The following is a 21,195-nucleotide window of genomic DNA, read 5'->3' as shown; positions in this document are numbered from 1 at the left end:
TTGTTTTGCAACAGCATTCATAACCTTGTTTTAAAGACCCATGAGGCATGTTTTAGACAGTTAAAAAATAGCATGAAATGGGACCTTTAATATAGCTTGTATTTCAGTGGAACGTTTGTCAACAAAGCCCTAGAGTTTCTGGCTAAAAGCACACATTTTATTTAGATGGATTAAAAACATCTTCATATTTGTGTCAGAGTCTGTGTCAGACAGATTGTTCCAGCCTGGTTTGCATCTGGGTTAGTGAAGGCTAACTTGGCTGTAGATCTTGAATCTGTGCGTTACTGTCAGATGAATAAGCAGCAGCAGCAGCAGCAGCAGCAGCAGCGCGCGCTCTTGCTCCAAGCTGGCGCACCAGCAGAGCGTGTACACAAACGCGTGTATGTGTGTGTGTGTGTGCGCGCGCGTGTATGTGTGTGTGGCTGACCATGCATGTCACAGCGGAGACGACGAGCCAGTAGTAGTAGACTGCTTCCAACGAGTCCCTTGCCTCGCGCCACTTCGTCTCGGTAGCCAACTGGCTGAAGAAGCGGAACTTCGACGTACCGGAGCTGTTCAAGGTGCTGAACCATGAACCAAAGCGCAGGAGCGGCTCACAACACCCGGCGATACTCCACAGACCTGAAGGTAAGCTATTAAGCGCTAGCTGGCGTTGCTGCTCGACGCATGTGGCTGTCCGTCCGTCCGCAGCAGCGTTATTATCACGTTTGGGTCTGCTGGCTGCCATCTTACAAGTTGAGTGAGTGAGGCAGGTTGTAGCCTGGGAGCGGGACCAGCTATAGACCAAATCACCGGGATGTTTACATTTACTTCCGGGTACCCCTGGGTCCACACATTATAATGGCGGTGAACGGCACAAACTGACATGTTGAAGACAAAAACAGACAAAGAAGACAAAAATGGTTCGTTCGTGTTGTGTTGTTGTTTAATATCATTCATAACAACACTTTCACTAACGTTAGTGGAGACCAGACTAGCTTATTTACCTGTTGGACCAGACTTGACGCTAAATTAAATTAACGTGGCGTCGGTAGCTCTGTCTGTAACGTTAACGACTCTGCTCTCGCCGAGAAGAGCCTGGTGACGCGAGGTTACGAGTCTGCAAAAAAACAGCGAGTTTGACAGACTAACAAACGTTATTAGCTAGCTAACACTACATAAAACAAACACAGAAGAAAGGCTAGATACGTCGGACAAGCATGTTTACCAACCGTTTAACCATTTAAATTGAAAGTAGTCGGCCGAAAACAACGAGAGGGTTTGACAGCATTTATTTGACAACATGCACATTTAAACCTGCCGCCTTCCCCAAGTGGTACCCGGAAGTAAATTTGTTTACATGGTGACGTCACGGTGATTTGGTCTATACTACAGTAGGTTGAGCTTTCAGCAATGCAAAACTGCTGCAAAACTTCGGGCTTGTTGCAAACCACGTGGAAGAAGTGGAAGTGCTGGGGGAAATGCCCTGTGCTGTGTGTGTGTGTGTGTGTGTGTGTGTGTGTGTGTGTGTGTGTGTGTGTGTGTGTTTGCTTCCGGATGGAGATTGAACAGTTGATTTGTTGGTTGTAGCCTATCGCGCACAGTGTTGTGTTGCATAAATGATTTAACTGAAAAAGGCATATGGAGAAATAGGTGCGCCTGGCTGCTCCCATTCGAGGACGGTCTCTCTGAGTGCATCCATCCACTCCATCCACTCCATTCAATGATTCATGACACTTTGGAATGGGAGCGAGACATGGCAGTGGATGTCATGTTAACATTTCATACCGACCCTGATACTGTAGCTACCTCACAATGCACTCATGCTGCTGGTGTGAAACGTTTGGAGTTGGAATCGACTTTACTGAGTGTGCACTGTGCTGTGCTCTAGGTGTGTGTGTGTGTGTGTGTGTGTGTGTGTGTGTGTGTGTCAGGGGCGTATCTACGGGTGGGCCTGGGTAGGCACACGCCCACCCACTTCTTGCCCTGGCCCACCCCAAATTTTTTTTTTTTTTTTTTTTTTTTTTTTTTTTTTTTAATTTGTTGTTTTCTAGAGGCAAACTTGCTGCTGCATTGCTAGCCAATGGTTTTGTTACTTTTGTAAAAACGCAGGGCACATCATCTCCAGAATCTAATGCATGACAACTTCATGACATCTAGGAATTTTGTTCTCTCTGTGGATAAATAAACCAGAGGGCGTCTTGTTCAAACTTGAAGCAGCCTCAGTGTTGTTATTTTTTAAACTCACAGCAGTATATGGATCAGTGGTTCTAATTTCTGTATAAAGTAACAGTATACACACAAGTATAAGCATTCATGTATGCAACATTTGGCACCTATATGTAACCTTTTAAGGTTGAGATAATTGTATTATCATTATATGGTCCAAATATTTCAGTAAAGCACTTGAAACACTTGAAATATTCTTGCTTGGGTGGTATCATTCTACTTGAAATGATGGTCAAATGCATTATTCGGCGGGCATCTGCACCCCTTCCTATCCAGGCCCACCCAATTTGATCCAGGCCCACCTATAATTCAATTTCTGCATACAGTACGCCCCTGGTGTGTGTGTGTGTGTGTGTCTCTCGTCTTCGCGCGCGCCTGCTTGCATTATAGAGGACTGGCCTTCAGAGGGTCCTACAGGGTCCTATATTTTAAAGAAATGACGGTGTTCACTCTGAGGAACGCAGAGCATGTAAATGTAAATGGCCTTGGCCATGTGAAGCGCTGCACCAATAAGATGCTGTGCTTGTTTCATTACATCCCATCATTGCACTGTAGCTGTTAAAAGCTGCAGAACATGGAGAATGAAGGCATTGAGCCCCATGGGGGTTTGGGAGAGACATGAAAAGTGCATACATAGCTGCAGGCTATCCAGTTGTTCATTTGCCTGCCTCGCCCTCCTCACTCACAACGTTACGCTGTGGACTGTGATGTGTCTTCAGAGAGCACTCTGCTACGCAGATGCACTGACACGACTGGACCAATGTTCATATTGCAAAGTAACACACTCCAGAGACTTGAGGGCGATTTGGATTACATCTGGACACTGAAAACGCCATAGTATCTATCTTCTTCCATTTGGATGAGGACCACTGTGGCACCATTTGGCCTACACACACAGAAGAAGGTGCAACCTGGAACTGCTTCTTTGGAGTGATGCCATAGAAGAACCAATTATTGTTTCCAAAAAGACCATAGAGACACTGCATTGAAATAGGCCACACCCATCACGGGGGAAAGCTCTCCATTCATTTCCACACACCAGCGTAATTTTCCTTGAATTAAACATAGCTAAAAGGTGTTGTGTGGTGGGGCTGGGCAGACAACAAATGTAAAAATTTGCCGGTTCAAGTTTTTTTGTACTCCCGAGCAAAACAAGGAAGCCATTGAGAATTGGCGAGAAGAAAAATGTGGATATTGCTGTCAAGGAAGTTGGAGTGTTCATGTTGCGTATATACGATCTTTGTGTGCAACACGCGACCATGCACGCGACATAGGAGAACGCCAGGATTGGGGGGGGGGAGTTTTGTTTCCCCCCCGTTTCGGGCGTGGTCTCTGAATGATGACGCGCTCCGCAGTGTCTCTATTTGACAGGTTCTTTAAAGAACCATTTCTGCTCTCCTTTGCTTTGACACCTGCATTGTGTTTTTGTTTATTTGTAAATGCACATTACCGTACATATGGAGGGGTTTGGCTATTTTCCAGATTTATGCCATTATCACCCACCATCCAATAACTACAGTAAGAATTATACTGTATGTAGCATTGACTAAATCCTATCCACCTTATTTCTAGCTGCCATGGTGCCTGATGGGTGCTTCTTCTGCTTCCGGTGTAATTTTTACACTGTTTTAACTTGACAAAAAAAACGTCTATGATGATTTTACAGCAGAGCCATTCTGCTCTACAGCCGTGTCCTTCGGGTGCTGGGATAACGTAATGCATTGTGGGTAGTCGGCTACTGTGGCTAATGCTAGCGGCTAGCGTAATAGTTACTTTACATGGCAGTAAAACGCCACTGAATGACCAAATTGATTTAACTTTTAACCATTTTGAGTAACACTGTTTCCATACGGATCCGCAGCATTGGTTAGTTGTTTATAACGTAACTATATTTATAACTTTGATAACGGACTCCAGTTTCCGGTTTATAATTCGGGTCTGCAGGCGAGTATAACAAAGGAAATGGCAAGCTGCAACAATAAGTCACGTTAAACCGGACCTTGTACCCACAATTCTTTTTTACAGTGGGGCATTCAAAAATAAGGTGGATACGTACATCTTGTTTCTCCAGCAAACCCTCGTATCACTGACATGTTTTCTACTATTCAGATTTGTTCTATCCTGACAATATGCTCAAATGTGCACGATCAAGTCAGTCTGACCATTTGACTCTTTATATAATGAACATTATGTCTAGAGCCCAGAATAGAAAGTAGCCTGAGAGAATGCAACAGTAGTGCAGTGCCAGTGAATCATCAGTTTTATTAATTTAATTTATTTTATTTAATGGTGATATATTCCCAATGGATTTCACTGAGCAGACACTCAATTGCAGTATTCAAGTGGCTGAAGAAAAGCTCTTGAGATAACTGAGAAAGAGCTTCCTCAGATCGTCTGTGTCTTGAGCAAACTGCTCTGCTCTTCTGTAACCGCAGTTATGATTGCACAGTTTTTTTTTATTGAGGATTGCCACGGTCCCCGTGGGGAATGGCACCGACAAAAGGCACATGTGGGCCGTTTCTCAATAAGGGTTCTTGTGTGTTCTTGCGTTCTTGCCCCGTGTCCCCGTGAAACGTCATCAGTCGCAGCCCAAGTACTGTTCCAATGCAAAGTTCACATTTCGCCAAGAACGCTTAAAATCTTCGGATGTGTTCTCGACATGCCCATTTTACCGAGGATGCTCTGGTTGGTGACTTGTGTCAACGCAGATATCCCAGCATTCATTTCGGCATAAGCGGAGGCAGAACGCAGCAGAGAAGACGCCATAAGTTCCGGGAAGTTTTTTTTTACAATTTAAAGTTTTATTTCATCACTAAATTAATTTCTGATGACTTTTGATGCCTACAAGCAGGGTAGTAGGTTTCAATAAGTGCCACTTTACGAACACTTATGGCGACAAATGGCAAAAAGCTCCAGAGCACAATTGGCTGCATCTAAATCAGCTGAGCTTTTTATTTGTGTAGTATCGCAGGTGGCCTCTTGTGTGCTTGTGACCTAGCGAGTTCATTCTTCCAAGAACGACTAGCAAGAACGTTCTCCCCAAGAACACAAGAACAAGAACACATTCTTGGTATTGAGAAACGGCCGTGGTCTCTTCTTGTCTTGTGCTCCTCATGGTGTGATTGGTTCAGGCCTGCTTTGTGGCTTTTGTTGTGGTTTGTCCCTTTCCCCGTCCTATCTCTCCACAGTGTGCTGTCTATCTACACAGTGTGCTGTCTATCTCTCCACAGTGTGCTGTCTATCTCTCCACAGTGTGCTGTCTATCTACACAGTGTGCTGTCTATCTCTCCACAGTGTGCTGTCTATCTCTCCACAGTGTGCTGTCTATCTCTCCACAGTGTGTGCTGTCTATCTCTCCACAGTGTGCTGTCTATCTACACAGTGTGCTGTCTATCTACACAGTGTGCTGTCTATCTCTCCACAGTGTGCTGTCTATCTCTCCACAGTGTGCTGTCTATCTACACAGTGTGCTGTCTATCTCTCCACAGTGTGTGCTGTCTATCTCTCCACAGTGTGCTGTCTATCTACACAGTTGTGTGCTGTCTATCTCTCAACAGTGTGCTGTCTATCTACACAGTGTGCTGTCTATCTCTCCACAGTGTGTGCTGTCTATCTCTCCACAGTGTGCTGTCTATCTACACAGTGTGCTGTATATCTCTCCACAGTGTGCTGTATATCTACACAGTGTGCTGTCTATCTCTCCACAGTGTGTGCTGTCTATCTCTCCACAGTGTGCTGTCTATCTACACAGTGTGCTGTCTATCTCTCCACAGTGTGCTGTCTATCTACACAGTGTGCTGTCTATCTCTACACAGTGTGCTGTCTATCTCTCCACAGTGTGCTGTCTATCTCTCCACAGTGTGTGCTGTCTATCTCTCCACAGTGTGCTGTCTATCTACACAGTGTGCTGTCTATCTCTCCACAGTGTGCTGTCTAGCTACACAGTGTGCTGTCTATCTACACAGTGTGCTGTCTATCTCTCCACAGTGTGCTGTCTATCTCTCCACAGTGTGCTGTGTATCTCTCCACAGTGTGCTGTCTATCTCTCCACAGTGTGCTGTCTATCTCTCCACAGTGTGCTGGCTATTTCTCCACAGTGTGCTGTCTAGACTGATGTCAAGCAAACACAGATATATTTAACCCTTACTGTGCCTTCACACCAAGGCAAGAAAAAAAAGCACCGCTTGTGTTTTGATTGCACGGATTATTGGCCAAAGTTGAAAATCTTCAGCGAACGGAGGATGAGGCGAACATCACATCATTTGTGTCGCAAAATCTCACGTAATTCACTTAATTTGTGCTGCCGGCGGTGAAACGGCATCTACTCGCGTGACTTTGTATGTAACCTCGTCATGTAACCTCGTCACGCAAATTTGTGAAAATCGCCTTGGTGTGAATGTCCAGTAAGATGTTCAGAGGGGGAAAAAGCACCCGTATACTTACAACTAAAGACAGATGTACAGCAACTTGCATTTCTGGGCATGTTGTGTTTTTTTTTAATGAATTTCCCTTATTCCCATAACTGGCCACGCATAGAGGATGCGATCCACATATTTCCAGCAGCTACAGTGTACGAGTTTGATAGCAGCAAATGTTTCAGCGATCTAAAACATCACTGATAAACGTCCCTCAGAATCTAAGAGTGACGGCTTCTCTCTACTGTAGAGCTGCCATGTTGCACCGACGTTCAGACAAAAGGCAGAGAGACGCGTTCGTTGACCCACGGTAGCCTCAATAGACCAGAATGCAATGCATGGATTTTGTGTTTTGAGTAAGGCACTCTCGCATCTTCTTAAAACTCACTTCATTCTTATTGCCGTACTTTCCATCCACACTCTGTAAGCCTCAGCTGAATTCTCACAAGTTCAGGCACATTCTTTGGAGGTTGTCGAAAGGCATTCTGGGAAATGTAGTAAATCACCCGACGGTCGATCAAGTCGACGAGGGAAAGTGGCCACAGCAACAAAAACAACACTGTCACAAAATAACTGGAACATGATACATTTGTGATGCATGACAGCACTGTAAGGGGCCATTCAGACCAAAAGCATTTTTGGAGCTGCCAGCGTCTTTCTGCAATTCATTCTCTAGGTAAGGACGCGCTAGACGTGCTCCTCTTTTAACTCATTCATGGCCAGTTTAGGACTGCCAATATTTAGCACAGGCCAAAGATTTTCATAATTGTTGGTCATCTTTCAAGACCCACAGTAAATTATCTATTAGCACCAAAGTGATTGCAATACATCAAAATGAAGATGTACGTCTCTGGGTTCACCAGGAAAAAAAAAAGTGAGCTTTTAGCATGTTCTGTACTCTACTTATAGCCATTTATATACACCCTGTTTTCACCAAAAAGGTCTCTCTGAGAAGAGAAATTGCAGAAAATGGCATTTTTGTAAAGCACACAATCTCAGGCAGAACTCACTCTCAATTCTTTTATTTTGAACTGTATTGACATCAGACATGTAAATATTATTCGTTATGACACAAATGACAAAAAATATATATATATATATATATATATATATATATATATATATATATATATACATGAAGTGCTTTTTTTACATTCAACAATACAGTTTACTCAGTGTGAGTGAGTGTGAATGTGTGTGTGTGTGTGCGCGGGGCCCATGTGTGTCTCTTTACATTACATTACATTTCGTCATTTAGCAGACCTAAATGACCGTCCTGACCGTCCTGACCTCATTCTGAGATGTGGGCTCACAATCGGCTCCTCATCTGAAATAAAAGCAACATATCCTCAGTAAACTATATAATCACATTTAGTACAGAGACAGTGTAGTGTACTAGTGTCTCAGTAAACTATATGATTATAGAATGCAGAGATCAGTGTAGTCTCTCTCACACTCACACACACACACACACACACACACACACACACACACACACACACACACTCCTTACCGCGAGATCATCCGGGTCCTGTCGCATTGGAGTCCAGTCTTCCTCGCCCTCGACAGGAAAGTGGCCGTGCTGCTTGGCTCTGTGTGAAAGCCATTTCTGTGGCGAGGCTGCTGTTCTCCTCCTCACAAAGTTGTGACTCCGTCTCGTCTCTTTCGGGCTGGCACACAGGAACGGGGTCCAGGGACCAGGATCGATCATGTTGGTCACGGGTTTGACTACCGCGAACAACTGATCGATGTCCGCTGCCCTGCAGCAAGGCGACCAGCTCGTGCAGCGCGCCGAGGGGCGTTTCAATGGCGTTTCTCCTCTCTGCACAAGGAAGCGCGTTTCTCTGTTTTCTGTTTTTCCTCCTGCTCATTTCAAAACAACAGCTGCGGTATGTGTTTGTTCACGTGTTGTCGGCTTTGTCTTTGAGGCCATGGACCTGATACCATGTCACAGGCTGGGGAAGTCTTTGAACTACGCGCTGCACTAATAAAAACAAAAACACGTCAAACACGTCATTGGCTGGGAGGGCTATTCCTGATAACACGTTAAAGACGTCTTTGGCCATGAATGAGTTAATGAACGCACCTGGCGTTTCAGCGCTGGTGGCGTCTTTTGTTTTTGGAGGAGCGCTGTGGGCGTTTTTAAGGTGAAAAAAATTGAACATTGAGGAAAAGCGCCCTGATCGTCTTTTTCACTCATCCTACCTTTTCTCCTCCCGAGGGATTTTCAACCTCTGCTGCTGCCAGAATTGGCAATAATCTGGCTTTCATGTTGACAGCGAACAACATCAAACAGACAAAACTAGCTGGCTACCGTCCGTGTGGTCGTTCTGCTGCTATCTGTACTGCACGCGACTACAGGGGAAAACAAAACGGAGCGCAAAAAAACCGCTCCGTGCGCTGTGTTTTGTGCACATGGAAGCGATCTCAACATGATTTTCACAGCGTTCTGACTGGAGAAAAAAAACGCGTTTGGTGTGAATGTCCCCTAAGAGCACGTGTGGGTGGAATGTTACTTTGAAATATCACCAGACTAGTAAGTGGCTTGCTAGCTTTTTACATGAAATTGACAGCAAAGCAAAACTGCATAAATTGGAGCGCTTTTCACTGCTGAACCTTGTGAGACAGAAAAACGTACTTTGATAATTTCACAAGCGGTTTGTTGCATTTGACAAAGTTGCAGTGCTACATCAACTGAGATGTATGTAGGGCTCAAGATAGACTGACATCACATAGTTCACAACAGGGTTTGAGTCACTGATACAGAGACTCCAGAGACTCAAAGAGACTTGACATACTGCTTATAGACATGAGAGAATTCATGTCATCCTCTGTCATCCACTTGATTAACTCATGAGTTTGAAATTACGGTAGTCCAACTCTTTGTTACTTAGCCATTGCCAGATGTACTGTTATGTGATAACCTTCTTAGATTTCATTGGGCTATTGTAATTGGGGGTGCATGGGGTTGGGGGGGGGGGTCTTATAGGAATATGAAGAATCTTAGTGAAGGAAACACACAGGAAGTTTTGGGGTGCGCCTCGTACCATTGGAGTTCAGCTGTGTTTTGCTTTAGTTTTAAAGCTCATCTTCGGTGTTTGCGGTTGAGGAAGATCTCTTGGGCTTCAGCGCTGAACGAGAGAGGTGTGAGTGCTGAAACAGCTGGAGAGCCAATCTGAGCCTCCCTCTGAAAGGCGATGACAGAGACTGTGGTTCTCCGGAGGTTCTCCCCTGCTCGGCTCTGTGCGGCATGTGGAGTGAAGGCTTCAGGAGACAGTTGGAAGGCAGGCATGCTGTCTATAGAGCACAGCCTGGTGTGTGGTGTGTGTGGTGTATTCTTCTCGTGGGGTCTTGATCGCATGTTGTCTAGATGATTTCCTTGCCCGCTCTTGCTTGGCTGTGGTTTACTCATCGTGCATACAGGTGGACACAATTATTTAGTTAACACATTGACTGCCAGCCGTTTTTTTTTTACTGTAGGTAGCTTCTGCCAGGCCTTTTTTTGAGGATTCTGGCTCATTTTACAAGAGCCGAGCATAATTTTCTGGTTGGACTTTGTGAACACAAAGTTCAGAAAAGTACTAATAGAATGTGTGCTTTCTCTGTCTAAAAGAGTTAGTTTGTAGAGTTAGTAGTTATGTAGATATTAGCCGTTGAGTACAGCATGGTTTCAGCGTCTGGAAATTTATTCAGAGATAAATGGCTTTTTGTGAAATTCGATAGAAAAGTCACTTTAACTAGGGCTGCACGATATATCGTTTACACATCGACATTGCGATGTGCGCATGCGCGATAGTCACATCGCAGGACGTGCGATGTCAAAAGCAAATTAACTCGTCATGTTGCTTGATAAACTCTCACTTTAGGGGTAGCCTACTGAGTGAAATGCAGGCTCTCTCAAAGGAGAGAGACGCCCCGCTACTGTACTCACTCATTTAGTGCTTAGCTTCAACACAACAAACATGCACAGAGACCTAAATTGAATTATCTTTTGCTTATGTTGCGTTGCTGACAGTAGCCCGTCTGTAAACGATGTGGTTGCGGAGGCGGACTTGTCCAGTTTGCAGCGCACTCGCATACAGCAGGCTGGCTGCTGTAACTCAACATGTCTGTGGAGTGGAGATATTTACTCTTGAAACACCAAAAAGCAAGACCGCAACTTATGACACGAAGGCTGATTACTGAGAAGTTGTCCGTGTTATCACTGTGGCTGTCTCTCCCCTTCAAGTCTCTGATGTTGCATCACATGATAGCAGTAACGTTACGGTAGAGTTAATCATACATAGCGACTTATTTACACAAAACATGTCAGTGAAAATAAAAAGAGAAGAGACATATCTGGGCAATTAAATGTATATTTATTACTTTTCACGAATGAATTGTTTGTCACCGGTCGGCTGCATGTGAATCCTCGTCTCTCTGTACTGCCAGCCTTGCGCTCAAAAACCGGAACTCCGCAGATGCGGAGTGTACCACTTGGTCGTTTCTGGAGGGGGTTTCCGGGGGGTCAGACCAAGTGTGTAAAGTGGCAGGGGTGTTTCATTGTTGATTTATTGAAACGTTAGAAGAACGAAAGAAGTTGAAAGCAGTGATTATAATCAATGAAATCTAATGTTCTTCTGCAAATAGCATCATTGGGAGGTAGATTCTGGCACTCAATATTAGGGGTGGGCAATATATCAATTGTATATCAATATTGTGATATGAGACTATATGGTCTTAGATGTTGGATATGGTAATATGGTGATACAGCATACATGTTGTCTTTCCCTGGTTTTAAAGGCTGCATTACACTAAGCGAAGTGTAGGCTAGTGACATTTTAAAGTAGAACTTACTCACTTTTTCATGTATGTAGCCTAAGTCATGGAAATCCATTGGTCAAAATGTGTATGCACCCTGATAGATGACGCTCTGAGGCCTACAGTATAGGCGACAGCCCAGTGGTTGAGAAACATTAAAATACCTAATTTCCCCTCCAAAATCAGATGGACTCCTCTACAAAATCATCCCAATCATTCTAGAAGTATTCTTTTCTTTAAAATAGAGCTATTCTGGTAATCTGGTGAAAATCTGTATTTTTTCATATCGCAATATATATCGCAGGGGCAGGGAATATCGCAATGTCAGTTTTTTCCAATATCGTGCAGCCCTAACTTTAACCATTCATTTTTGGCATCAGTAAGACCGTCAGACATTCTAAACAATAGTTTTGAACAGTAATTTCCTCCATAACAACAGGAAACACCCCTCTCATTCAAACTCCTCCCTCCGTGTGTCTTCTCCTCCTTCCTCCTGGCTCTACAGCGGGCGTGTCAGAAGCGCGTTGCTGCTGCCTGCCTGCCTGCCTGCGTGCCTGCCTGCCTGCTTGCCTGCGTGCGGACGCTCCTTGTGCGAGTCAAGATGGGCCGGGGAATGCGTGGGCGATGGGCAGATGTTGATTCTGGCCTTTCTGAGGTGTTTCAAAGTGTGTTTCACCTAGGGGTGCCGCAAAATAATCGATTAATCGATTAGTCGTCGACACACTCACTAGTCGGAGTGAAAATTACTAATCGACAATTATTTTACTATTTTATTTTTATTTTTTGCGTCTTTCACCGTCAGTCATCCATGCGCTAGTAGAATTCCCAGGGTCACTGAAGGCAACTGCCCCTCCGCCCCCCTCCCCGCACACGGAGGACAGGAGTTGAGAAGTACACAAAGGAGGAGCAACAATGGCCACGCGACAGAAAACTAGCAAAGTTTGGCAATACTTTGATGAAGAAAGAGACAACAAGGTTGTGTGTCGGCTATGTTCTCTCAAGCTTGCATATAACCACTCTACCACTGCAATGAGGACCCACCTTCAGAACAAGCATCTCGACGTAAACTTGCGTGGAGGAGATGATGCGGATACTAGCAGGCAGAACAGTATCACAGCTTTTACTGCAGAACCCTGCAGACGATGTGACCCTCGCCGGTCCGAAACGATCACACAACTCCTCGCTGAGATGACTGCCCGCGATATGCTACCACTGTGCTTTGTCGAGGGCGAAGGCTTTCGCAAGTTGATGAACTTTGTCGAGCCCGCATACACCGTGCCGGGGCGCACCTTGATAACATCCAGAGTGGAGGTGAGCCATGGCAAAATGACTGAGTACATTAAACAGCAGTTAGAGGAGGCACAGTGTGTGGCAATAACGTCAGACATCTGGACGTCCATTGCAACAGAAGCATACGTGACAATAACCTGTCATTTCATCAACGAACGTGGACAGCTCTGTAGCTGTGTTCTACAAACCCGCCCCATGGAGGACAGGCATAGCGGTGAAAATCACAACAGCAGCATTTAAGTTAATGGCTTGGGAATTGTCTTCAACTTTTGGCTAAATGGCTCCTAAATACATGTAATAATTGCATGTTGAATGTTTTGACATAGATTAAATTATGGTCAATTTAGATGGCGTCCTGATTATTATTATTATTAATTTTTTTTTTTTTTTTTTGCTTATAGACTAATCGACTAATCGTCTTCAGAATTTAAGGGTAATCGACAGGAAAACTAATCGATAAAGGCATCCCTAGTTTCACCTATAATCTATTTTGCAAATCGCTCTCCGCTCTCTGTGTGCTGCTGCCTGCGCGGCCGCGCTCTCGGGCAAGACAAGTCTGGAATGGATTACTGTAAAATCGCCTCGCCATTTCCTTGAATGGCTTGCTCCCGCGGCAGTTTTTTCTTTGATTTCGCTCGTCTGGGGGAGCACTGTCAACACTTAGTGGGTCGGTAAAATAGATTATACACATTCAATACCTCCAATAATTGTATAGAAGGCGTAAAAGGGATTGATCAACGCCCCACCGTCAAAAAAAAAAAAACGATTTTTTTTGACGACTCAACTCGTCGCTGGCAGTGAACAGCTGGATTGTGTTTGACGACTCAACTCGTTCTTGGCAATTAACGTGTTAAAGGGACACTCCGCCAATTTTCAACGCTGATTTATTTTGCACATAATCTCACACATATCCAAAAAGTGTCAACAGTTTTGCAGACATTCATTTAGCTTGACAGTTATTGAGATTTGATGTGAGGGTTAGGGTGCGGACCAGTGAGAGTAATTTGTGCACGAATGACATCACTGGTCCACACCTGAACTCGCATCAAATCGCAATAACTGTCAAACTAAAGGAATGTCTGCAAAACTGTTTACACGTTTCGGATATGTGTGAGATTATGTGCAAAATAAGTCAGCATTGACAATCGGCAGAAATGGCTACACAATAAAACATGCATTAATGCTGGCCCAGATGCGTGGCATTTCTCAAAAGTAATTGCATTAAAAAAAACAAGCTTAAAGCTATCACAGGTATGAGTGACCTATTATTATTATTATTATTATTATTATTATTGTTATTATTATTATCTGCACTTTTAATGGCAGTCAGTTATTTCATAGCTGTTTTTAGCCTCAGTAACAGGGAAAGTGACATCACTTTGCACTTTGCAATTACCTCCTCAGAAATCCTGTGAGCCGCACTCAGCCAGGCAATCAGGCGAGCTTTGAACAGGCAGCACCTCTTCCTGTCAATCACAGGCTGCGCTCCTTAGCCTGCAGCACGGGCACAATTTGCCAAAGTGCTATGACGAATGCCGAGGGAGGCCTGCGTCAACCTAAGCAGTCAACAACCAAAATGCACCATATGTACAGTAGCTGGAAAGCGGCTACACACCATAGTAATAAAAAAAACAGGAATATGATAAGGAACTACAAACAAACAAAACATGTCATGCTTGTGAGATGACAACTGCACATCCTAAAAGTAGCTAGGCCTACTTTATTCATTTTAAATTTGCATAGACTGCATAGACCAAGTCAAGACCACGACCGAGTCCGAGACCATCAAAATGTGGTCTTGAGACCGATCTCGAGCCCAAGACCGGTCTCGATTACAACATTACTGGAGACGTTGAATTTTAAATCAATTCCATGACTTCCCACACTATGAACTTGCCCTATGGCAGGTTTTAACACATTCACTGCCAGCCGTTTTTTCAATACTGTAGGTAGCTTCTGCCAAAGGTTTTTTTTGAGGATTCTGGCTCATCTTTCAAGAGCCGAGGATTCTTTTCTGCTAAGATTTTGTGAACACAAATTATCTCAAAAGAACTAATAGAATGTGTGCTTTCTCTGTCTAAAAGAGTTAGTTTGTAGAGTTAGTAGTTATGTAGGCATTAGCAGTAGAATACAGCATGGTTTCAGCGTCTGAAAATTTAAGCTGAGATAAACGGCTTTTTGTGAAATTCGATAGAACAGTCACTTTAACCATTTATTTTTGGCGTAAGACGTCAGACATCTAAACAATAGTTTTGAACAGTAATTTCCTCCATAGCAGCAGGAAACCCCCCTCTCCTTCAAACTCCTCCCTCCGTGGGTGTGTCTCTGGTGGCTTTGCAGCGTTTGTCACAAGCGAGGCTCTGCCTGTCTGTGCTGCCTGGCTGCTGGCGGCTGCTCTTTGGGCGAGTCTGCATGGGGCTCGTTGTTTCGGTTGTGAGCTCAGCTGGAATGAAGCTGCGTGCGATTGTGGGCTTTCTGCCGGTGTTTCAAAGTGTGTTGCACGCATAATCTATTATGCAAATTTGCAATCCCCCACCGCCAGCTCCCAGCGCGATAATGCGCGAAAGCGTTCGCGTTTTCGCCAATCCATTTTACAGTATGAGAATGGTTTCCTCGCGCGTTCCCCTGCAGTTTTGGCTCGGCTTTTTCTAGTCTGGAGAGCACTGTTGCCACTTAGTGGGTCAGTGGAATGGGTTGTACACGTTCGGTGGCTCCCATATTTATATAGGAGATGTAAAAGGGTTAGATCAACGTCCCACCGTCAAATTTTTTTTTTTTTTTTTTTTTGGACGAGTTGAGTCGTCATTGGCAGTCAACCGTTGGTTTCTGCTTGACGAGTTGACTCGCCAATGGCAGTGAACGTGTTAATACAGATGTCTGTAGGCAGAATATTGTAGGCTTTTATTTTTGGAAATAATTAAAAGCATTTGCAAAACTATGGAATAGTGTTGCTGATGAAGAGAAAAAGATGATGAGATCAGTGTTTACTCACGGGCAAGTAACTCTTCAGTTGGGTAACAGCTACAGCAGTGATACTCAACTTGCGGCCCGCGGGCGGGCTGTGTGGCCCGCGCTGTGTGGCCCGCGATGGAATTGCAAAAAAAAAACACACACACAGTCTGGAATATGGAATATCTTTCAATAATCTATGATTTAGCTGCTAACTTGTCAAATACCGCCGTCTGCTTGCTACCCAGGCACTTACCGTATGTATGTACTTAACCTAACTACTCCGGCTGACACCCCAAAACCCTACAATCCGCTACAGAAAAATGTATATTGTTTGTTTATTAACTGGCCCCTGGCCTTCTATCATTTCACGAAAGTGGCCCCCGGGCAAAGCAAGTTGAGTATCCCTGAGCTACAGTAATGCATTCTGTGATAAGTTCATTGAAAGCTCCTTAACATGATCTTTTTCAGGAGGGGTGCATTGTTCTCACAAACAACTTCTCACAACCAACCAGCCAACTTTCAGAATAACTAGGTCACACAAACAGTTTCCCCACAACAAATTAATTATTCTCAGCTGTGGTCAAATGTTCTGCTATGCAGGATGAAAATGGAATCTTCTTGTCTTCAGGTCTTTGTTGTTGTTTTTTAAATACCAGACACGGGCTAAATACAAGTATAAACCAACATTATCTTCAAAGATGCAGTTTCAGTCCTAAATGAGCGAGGGCTGGGCAGTATAGCGATATTACTGTATATCCAGATCATGATGTGAGACTATCGTCTTAGATTTTGAATACCGTAATATTGTGATATGGCGTAAGTGTTGCATTAGAGTAAAGCGATATAATTTTCTGAACTTACCACATTATTCTAGCTGTTCTATTATTTCCCCTTATACCCACTCCCACTTATGCATTATGTCCACATTACTGATGATTATTTATCAAAAATCTCATTGTAAAGATGTTGTCAAAGCCAGTAGTCAGGGAAGGTAAACCTGGCTTTGCATAAGTCTCTTGCACACCTGAGAAGTCTTGTGGCAGGTGTGTAGGTGGAGTAGATTCACTTAGAAAAAGAATAGACACCCGCACACTGTCTTCACTTGCTCAAAAATGGAAGTTTCGGTACAACGTTTCGATACAAGACCTTTTTCAAGTATATGCTGACAGGAGGAAAAGAAAATATTATATACGTATATATTTAGATTTTTTTTTTAAATAAAAGTGCTTGTTTTTACATGTGGCTTTGAGTTACAACTGAACATTTAGCCCAATTCATACGAACCAAGATATATCGCCACATTCAGCCTAAAAATACAGAGATATGATTGTTGGTCCATATCTATCAGCCCCAGTTGATAACTTGCAAAATAGTCTTTAACCATCATGAAAAAGAATCATGATAAGATCGTGGATGGGGATCCTGCTTGATAAAGCACGTGATATGATATTTTTGCCATATTGCCCACCCAAAATGAGTTGTCAGTGAGGCTTGTGATGCTGTATAGAGATCCAAAGTTAAAAGTCAGTTTTGGTCAAAGTGAAATGTTATATAGTCTCTGCATAGTGTAAACATATTATAATTATTATTATTATAAGCATTTCATGAATATGGAAAATAAAATGGCGGATGAAATCCCTTGGTTTGCAGGATCTCTATAGTACAATGTCTTGGGCATGGCACTAATTCTGCTGGGGTTTAAAGAGGTTTCCTTCTGACTGGGCCATTATACATGCACTCAATGTACTGTACGACACTTGGATAAACCACCTCAAGTGTAGCTTTCAAACTGGGGTTAGATTCATCCCATTTTGACCACTTTAATCTAATCAATGACCCTGTTTGGAAAATGTATGCCATTCTTTTGAGTCATTTTGAAATGTACATGCATATCTCCCATCTCTCATCCTCTCCACAAATCGAGTTGCAGAATAGATAGTTAATGAGCTCACACAGTTGCTGAGTGGAGATCATTAGCATCACTTAAAAGGTGTATAAACAGGATATTGAGCTATTTCAGAATAAAAAATGGGGGGTGGGGGCGGGGCGGTGCAGATGAAAGATATTAAAAGTGTGCTTGTCAAATGGAGGAGTGGAGTGCACGCCATGAGTGGATTAAAATAGAACAACGCTGTCGGCAAGCATTACAAACACACATCCAAACTTACAGTGGGTGCTGGTTTGGGGAGCGAGCTAAGCTAATGCTCTTGCAGGCAGAAAGTGGGCAGACGCTGGCCAGGCAGGGGATTGTGAGAGCAAAATTATTGATTGATTGCATGGAACAGAATGATCAACAACCAATTAATAAGCAATCAATCAATAATTTTGCTCTCACAGGATGAGATCAGGAGGGGAACTGAGCCGCAGCGCCACCGAGGCAAAGATCTCAATACTGATGTTGCTTTGCTGCACGCTGCCCCTCTGAATATACAGACTGGGACTATTAGTTCTACAGTTCCCAGAAATATCACCTCTTAGTAGGGGTGTCACAATATATCGTCCCACGAAGTTTTGCGATAGTAAAACGTCACGATATGTATCGTTGAGATGAAATCTCATATCGCAATTTTTTTTTTTTTTTTTTTTTTTTTTTTTTTTTTTTTTTTTCAAAAATAGACAAAGAAACGTCTTTGTTTGTTGAAGTTCAATGTGTGGAAAGTAGTTCAGTTGAACAAGTCTCTGAAGAGACACATGAGAAGTTATACAGGAGAGAAACCATTCAATTGAGTTTCTGGCAAAACTGTTTACTTGACAGGAAAAACTGAAGATGCATAAAAAATAGACTAAGAAAAGTCTTGTTGTTTGAGTTTGAAGAAAAACTGAAGATGCATAATGATAATTTATACTGCTGAGAAACCTTTTAGTTCAAAGTAAATCTAAGTGACGGTGTAACTCATTCTATTTCAAGATAAGCCTTATCTCCAATCTCATGTTTTTTCTAGTTGTTATTGTAATAACAATTTCCCACAACAGCATGTTTTGTATTTGTGCATTTCAAATAAAATACTACTTTTCCAGTCATATATTGTCATTATTCAAGTTTTAAAAAATATTGTTAAAATCGTATCGTATCGTATCGTTATCGTGAACCCAGTATCATGATACGTATCGTATCGTGAACTGAGTGTATCGTGAACTGAGTGTATCGTGACACCCCTACCTCTTAGTGAAGACAACATGGATCTGGGTCAGCGCGAGTGGTGCCGGTGCTGGCCGGGAGCCGGATGAATTGTTAGGGAAGGATCAGGGACTGTGTCAGGGGGCTGGCTGGCTGGGTGACCACTATTTTTATTTGGGCCTAACAGGCCCGACTTCAATACATCCATGAAATATTCACACCCATGGGCAAATGGTATTCAGGTTAGTGGGGTAATCATATTCATGTTCAACACCCCTTTGATATCTCTGTTGGACATGCCTGCAGGAGACAATGAAGATTTCAGTTATAAAAATGCACATGTCTTATCAGTTTAAATCACAAAGTGGGGCTGCGGTAGACCCTTTTCGCGGCGGCCATTTTGTGTCGAAAAGGCAGGGTAAACACAGGCGCAGGCAAAACACTAATGAGGGTTTCCATTGGAATTTGGTGGTACGGTGACTGAGGGGAGCAGTGGATTATAGGAGGCCTTGCTGCACCAGAACCATTTGAGAGTGTAACCAAAGCAAGCAGGTAATGAGTCCACTCATCATGAACTGATTAGGAGCAGCACATGGATTGGATACATCTAGATCCACTTTATATATATATCTATATATATATATGTATGTATGTATGTATGTATATATATACTGTATATATTTAACTTTTCAACTGTGATACTCTAATTTTAGCCTCAAATCTCAAGGAACTGCAGCTTTGAGACCTGACTTTACACTGTGCCTCCCGATTTTGACACATTCAGAGCACACCTATGTAAAACAGTAGTAGCAAATAATCCCAAGCCGTGTTATATGCATGGTGTCAAGACAATTCATAGTCAGAACCCTTTCTGCTACTCTATTCTCCTGGTAGCATAATGGTTTGACTCTGGACTCAAGCTGAATCAAACATGTATTCTTCATGTAAATAAATGATTGTTAAGTCACTATCTATTAGGGGTGGGGGAAAAAATCGATTCACCTAAGTATCGCGATTTTTAATGTCACGATTTTTTGGATCGATCTTTTATTCCAGAATCGATAATCGCAATTTTTTTTTTTTTTTTTTGGTGCTTGCAGTCAGGCCACTCACTGAACAGCAGGCCAGGCGCCGCCTACTGGTTTACTAGTGGTTTTATTACTTTATTAGTTAGTCTGAAGTAATAATTACACTTCAGGGTTAAAGTGGGTGCATCTCATTGTAAAATTGGACTTCAAACGGCCCAAATCTGGCTTCAAACGGCCCAAATTTCACGCGCGTTGGCCCATATCGGCCTGGCCTGCTTGGTATCTAATGCCCGGCCTGAATTATGATCCCAGTCCACCCCTGTTTTTAACTATATCGCCCAGCCCAGTAAATTCCGGACTATAAGCCGCACCGGTGTATAAGCCGCACCTGCAAAGTTGACTGTTTTTTACATATATAAGCCGCACCGGACTATAAGCCGCGGGTGTTTTAATGTTTTTTTTTTTTTTTTTTTTTTTTTTATTGTGTTTTAATGTTTAATTACCATATGTAAGGGTTCATGCACAGAGGGGATTGTCGGGAAAGAGATGGCTGTTTGAGGAAGCTCCCATTTATTAACATTTCAACAAAACAACATAACACAACACCACCTGTGTTTCTTTTTTACAGTGCACACAGTGTCATACAGTGTCATACAGTGTGGTGAAAAGAGGGCAAGAGAGGAAATTAAAACAGAAGTGGATTTATAGTTAGAAAGAGTGCTAAAGAAGAGAGAATTCCGTTTTTGTTTTTGTTTTTTCCCTGAAAAAATCCATAGATAAGCCGCACCGTTATATAAGCCGCAGGGGCCAAAAAAGGCCAAAAAACGGGAAAAAAGCCGCGGCTTATAGTCCGGAATTTACGGTAATATACAGTCTCTAGTGTATGATTCAACTTTTCCCATGTTCTAATCTAGTGTAAAAAAGCAAACAAACTGAAAAAAGAATAGAAAAAAATAAACAAAAATCGCAATAAATCGTAATATCGAATCGCAATAATCGTAGAATCGCAATACTTAAGAATCGCAATATAAATCGAATCGGCACCCAAGAATCGTGATAGTATCGAATCGGGAGATAAGTGAATCGCCACAGCCCTACTATCTATCACCGACTGAGTTAACGGTGATTGAGCCATCATGGCCCATTGATGAAAGCCTTTGCATTTTCAGTATTGCAGCGTTTATGAATTGGGTGTCTGTTGAGAGTGTAGGCGGAGCTAACACAATAGACTTGCCCTTCTTCAATAACTGTACGTTCCAGACAACTCTTGTGTGAAGTAGGATAACAAGCTACTTTTTTTCCGGTCTCTGCTAGCATTTCGGGTGGTTACTATGGCCGAAACAAACGGACTAATGTCACATGCAACACTGTTTGGATCTCACCT

General features: G+C 43.1%; 1 protein-coding gene across 1 annotated transcript in view; it reads left to right on the top strand.

The window, feature by feature from the left end:
• Window positions 1-570: 570 nt before the first annotated feature.
• The window catches only part of LOC310778171 (inactive dipeptidyl peptidase 10-like), a gene marked incomplete at both ends in the record, with an annotated part of 193,094 nt that continues 172,469 nt past the window's right edge, over window positions 571-21,195 (top strand). Inside the window, one exon of the mRNA XM_083638527.1 lies at window positions 571-627. Within this exon, the coding sequence (XP_083494653.1) occupies window positions 571-627 (57 nt within the window). The remainder of the gene's footprint in view (window positions 628-21,195) is intronic.

This window comes from Poromitra crassiceps, assembly GCF_964638095.1.
Source record: "Poromitra crassiceps genome assembly, chromosome: 6".
NCBI lineage: Eukaryota > Metazoa > Chordata > Actinopteri > Beryciformes > Melamphaidae > Poromitra > Poromitra crassiceps.
The sequence above is the reverse complement of the archived record's forward strand: the minus strand, read 5'-3'. Positions and strand labels throughout refer to the sequence as shown.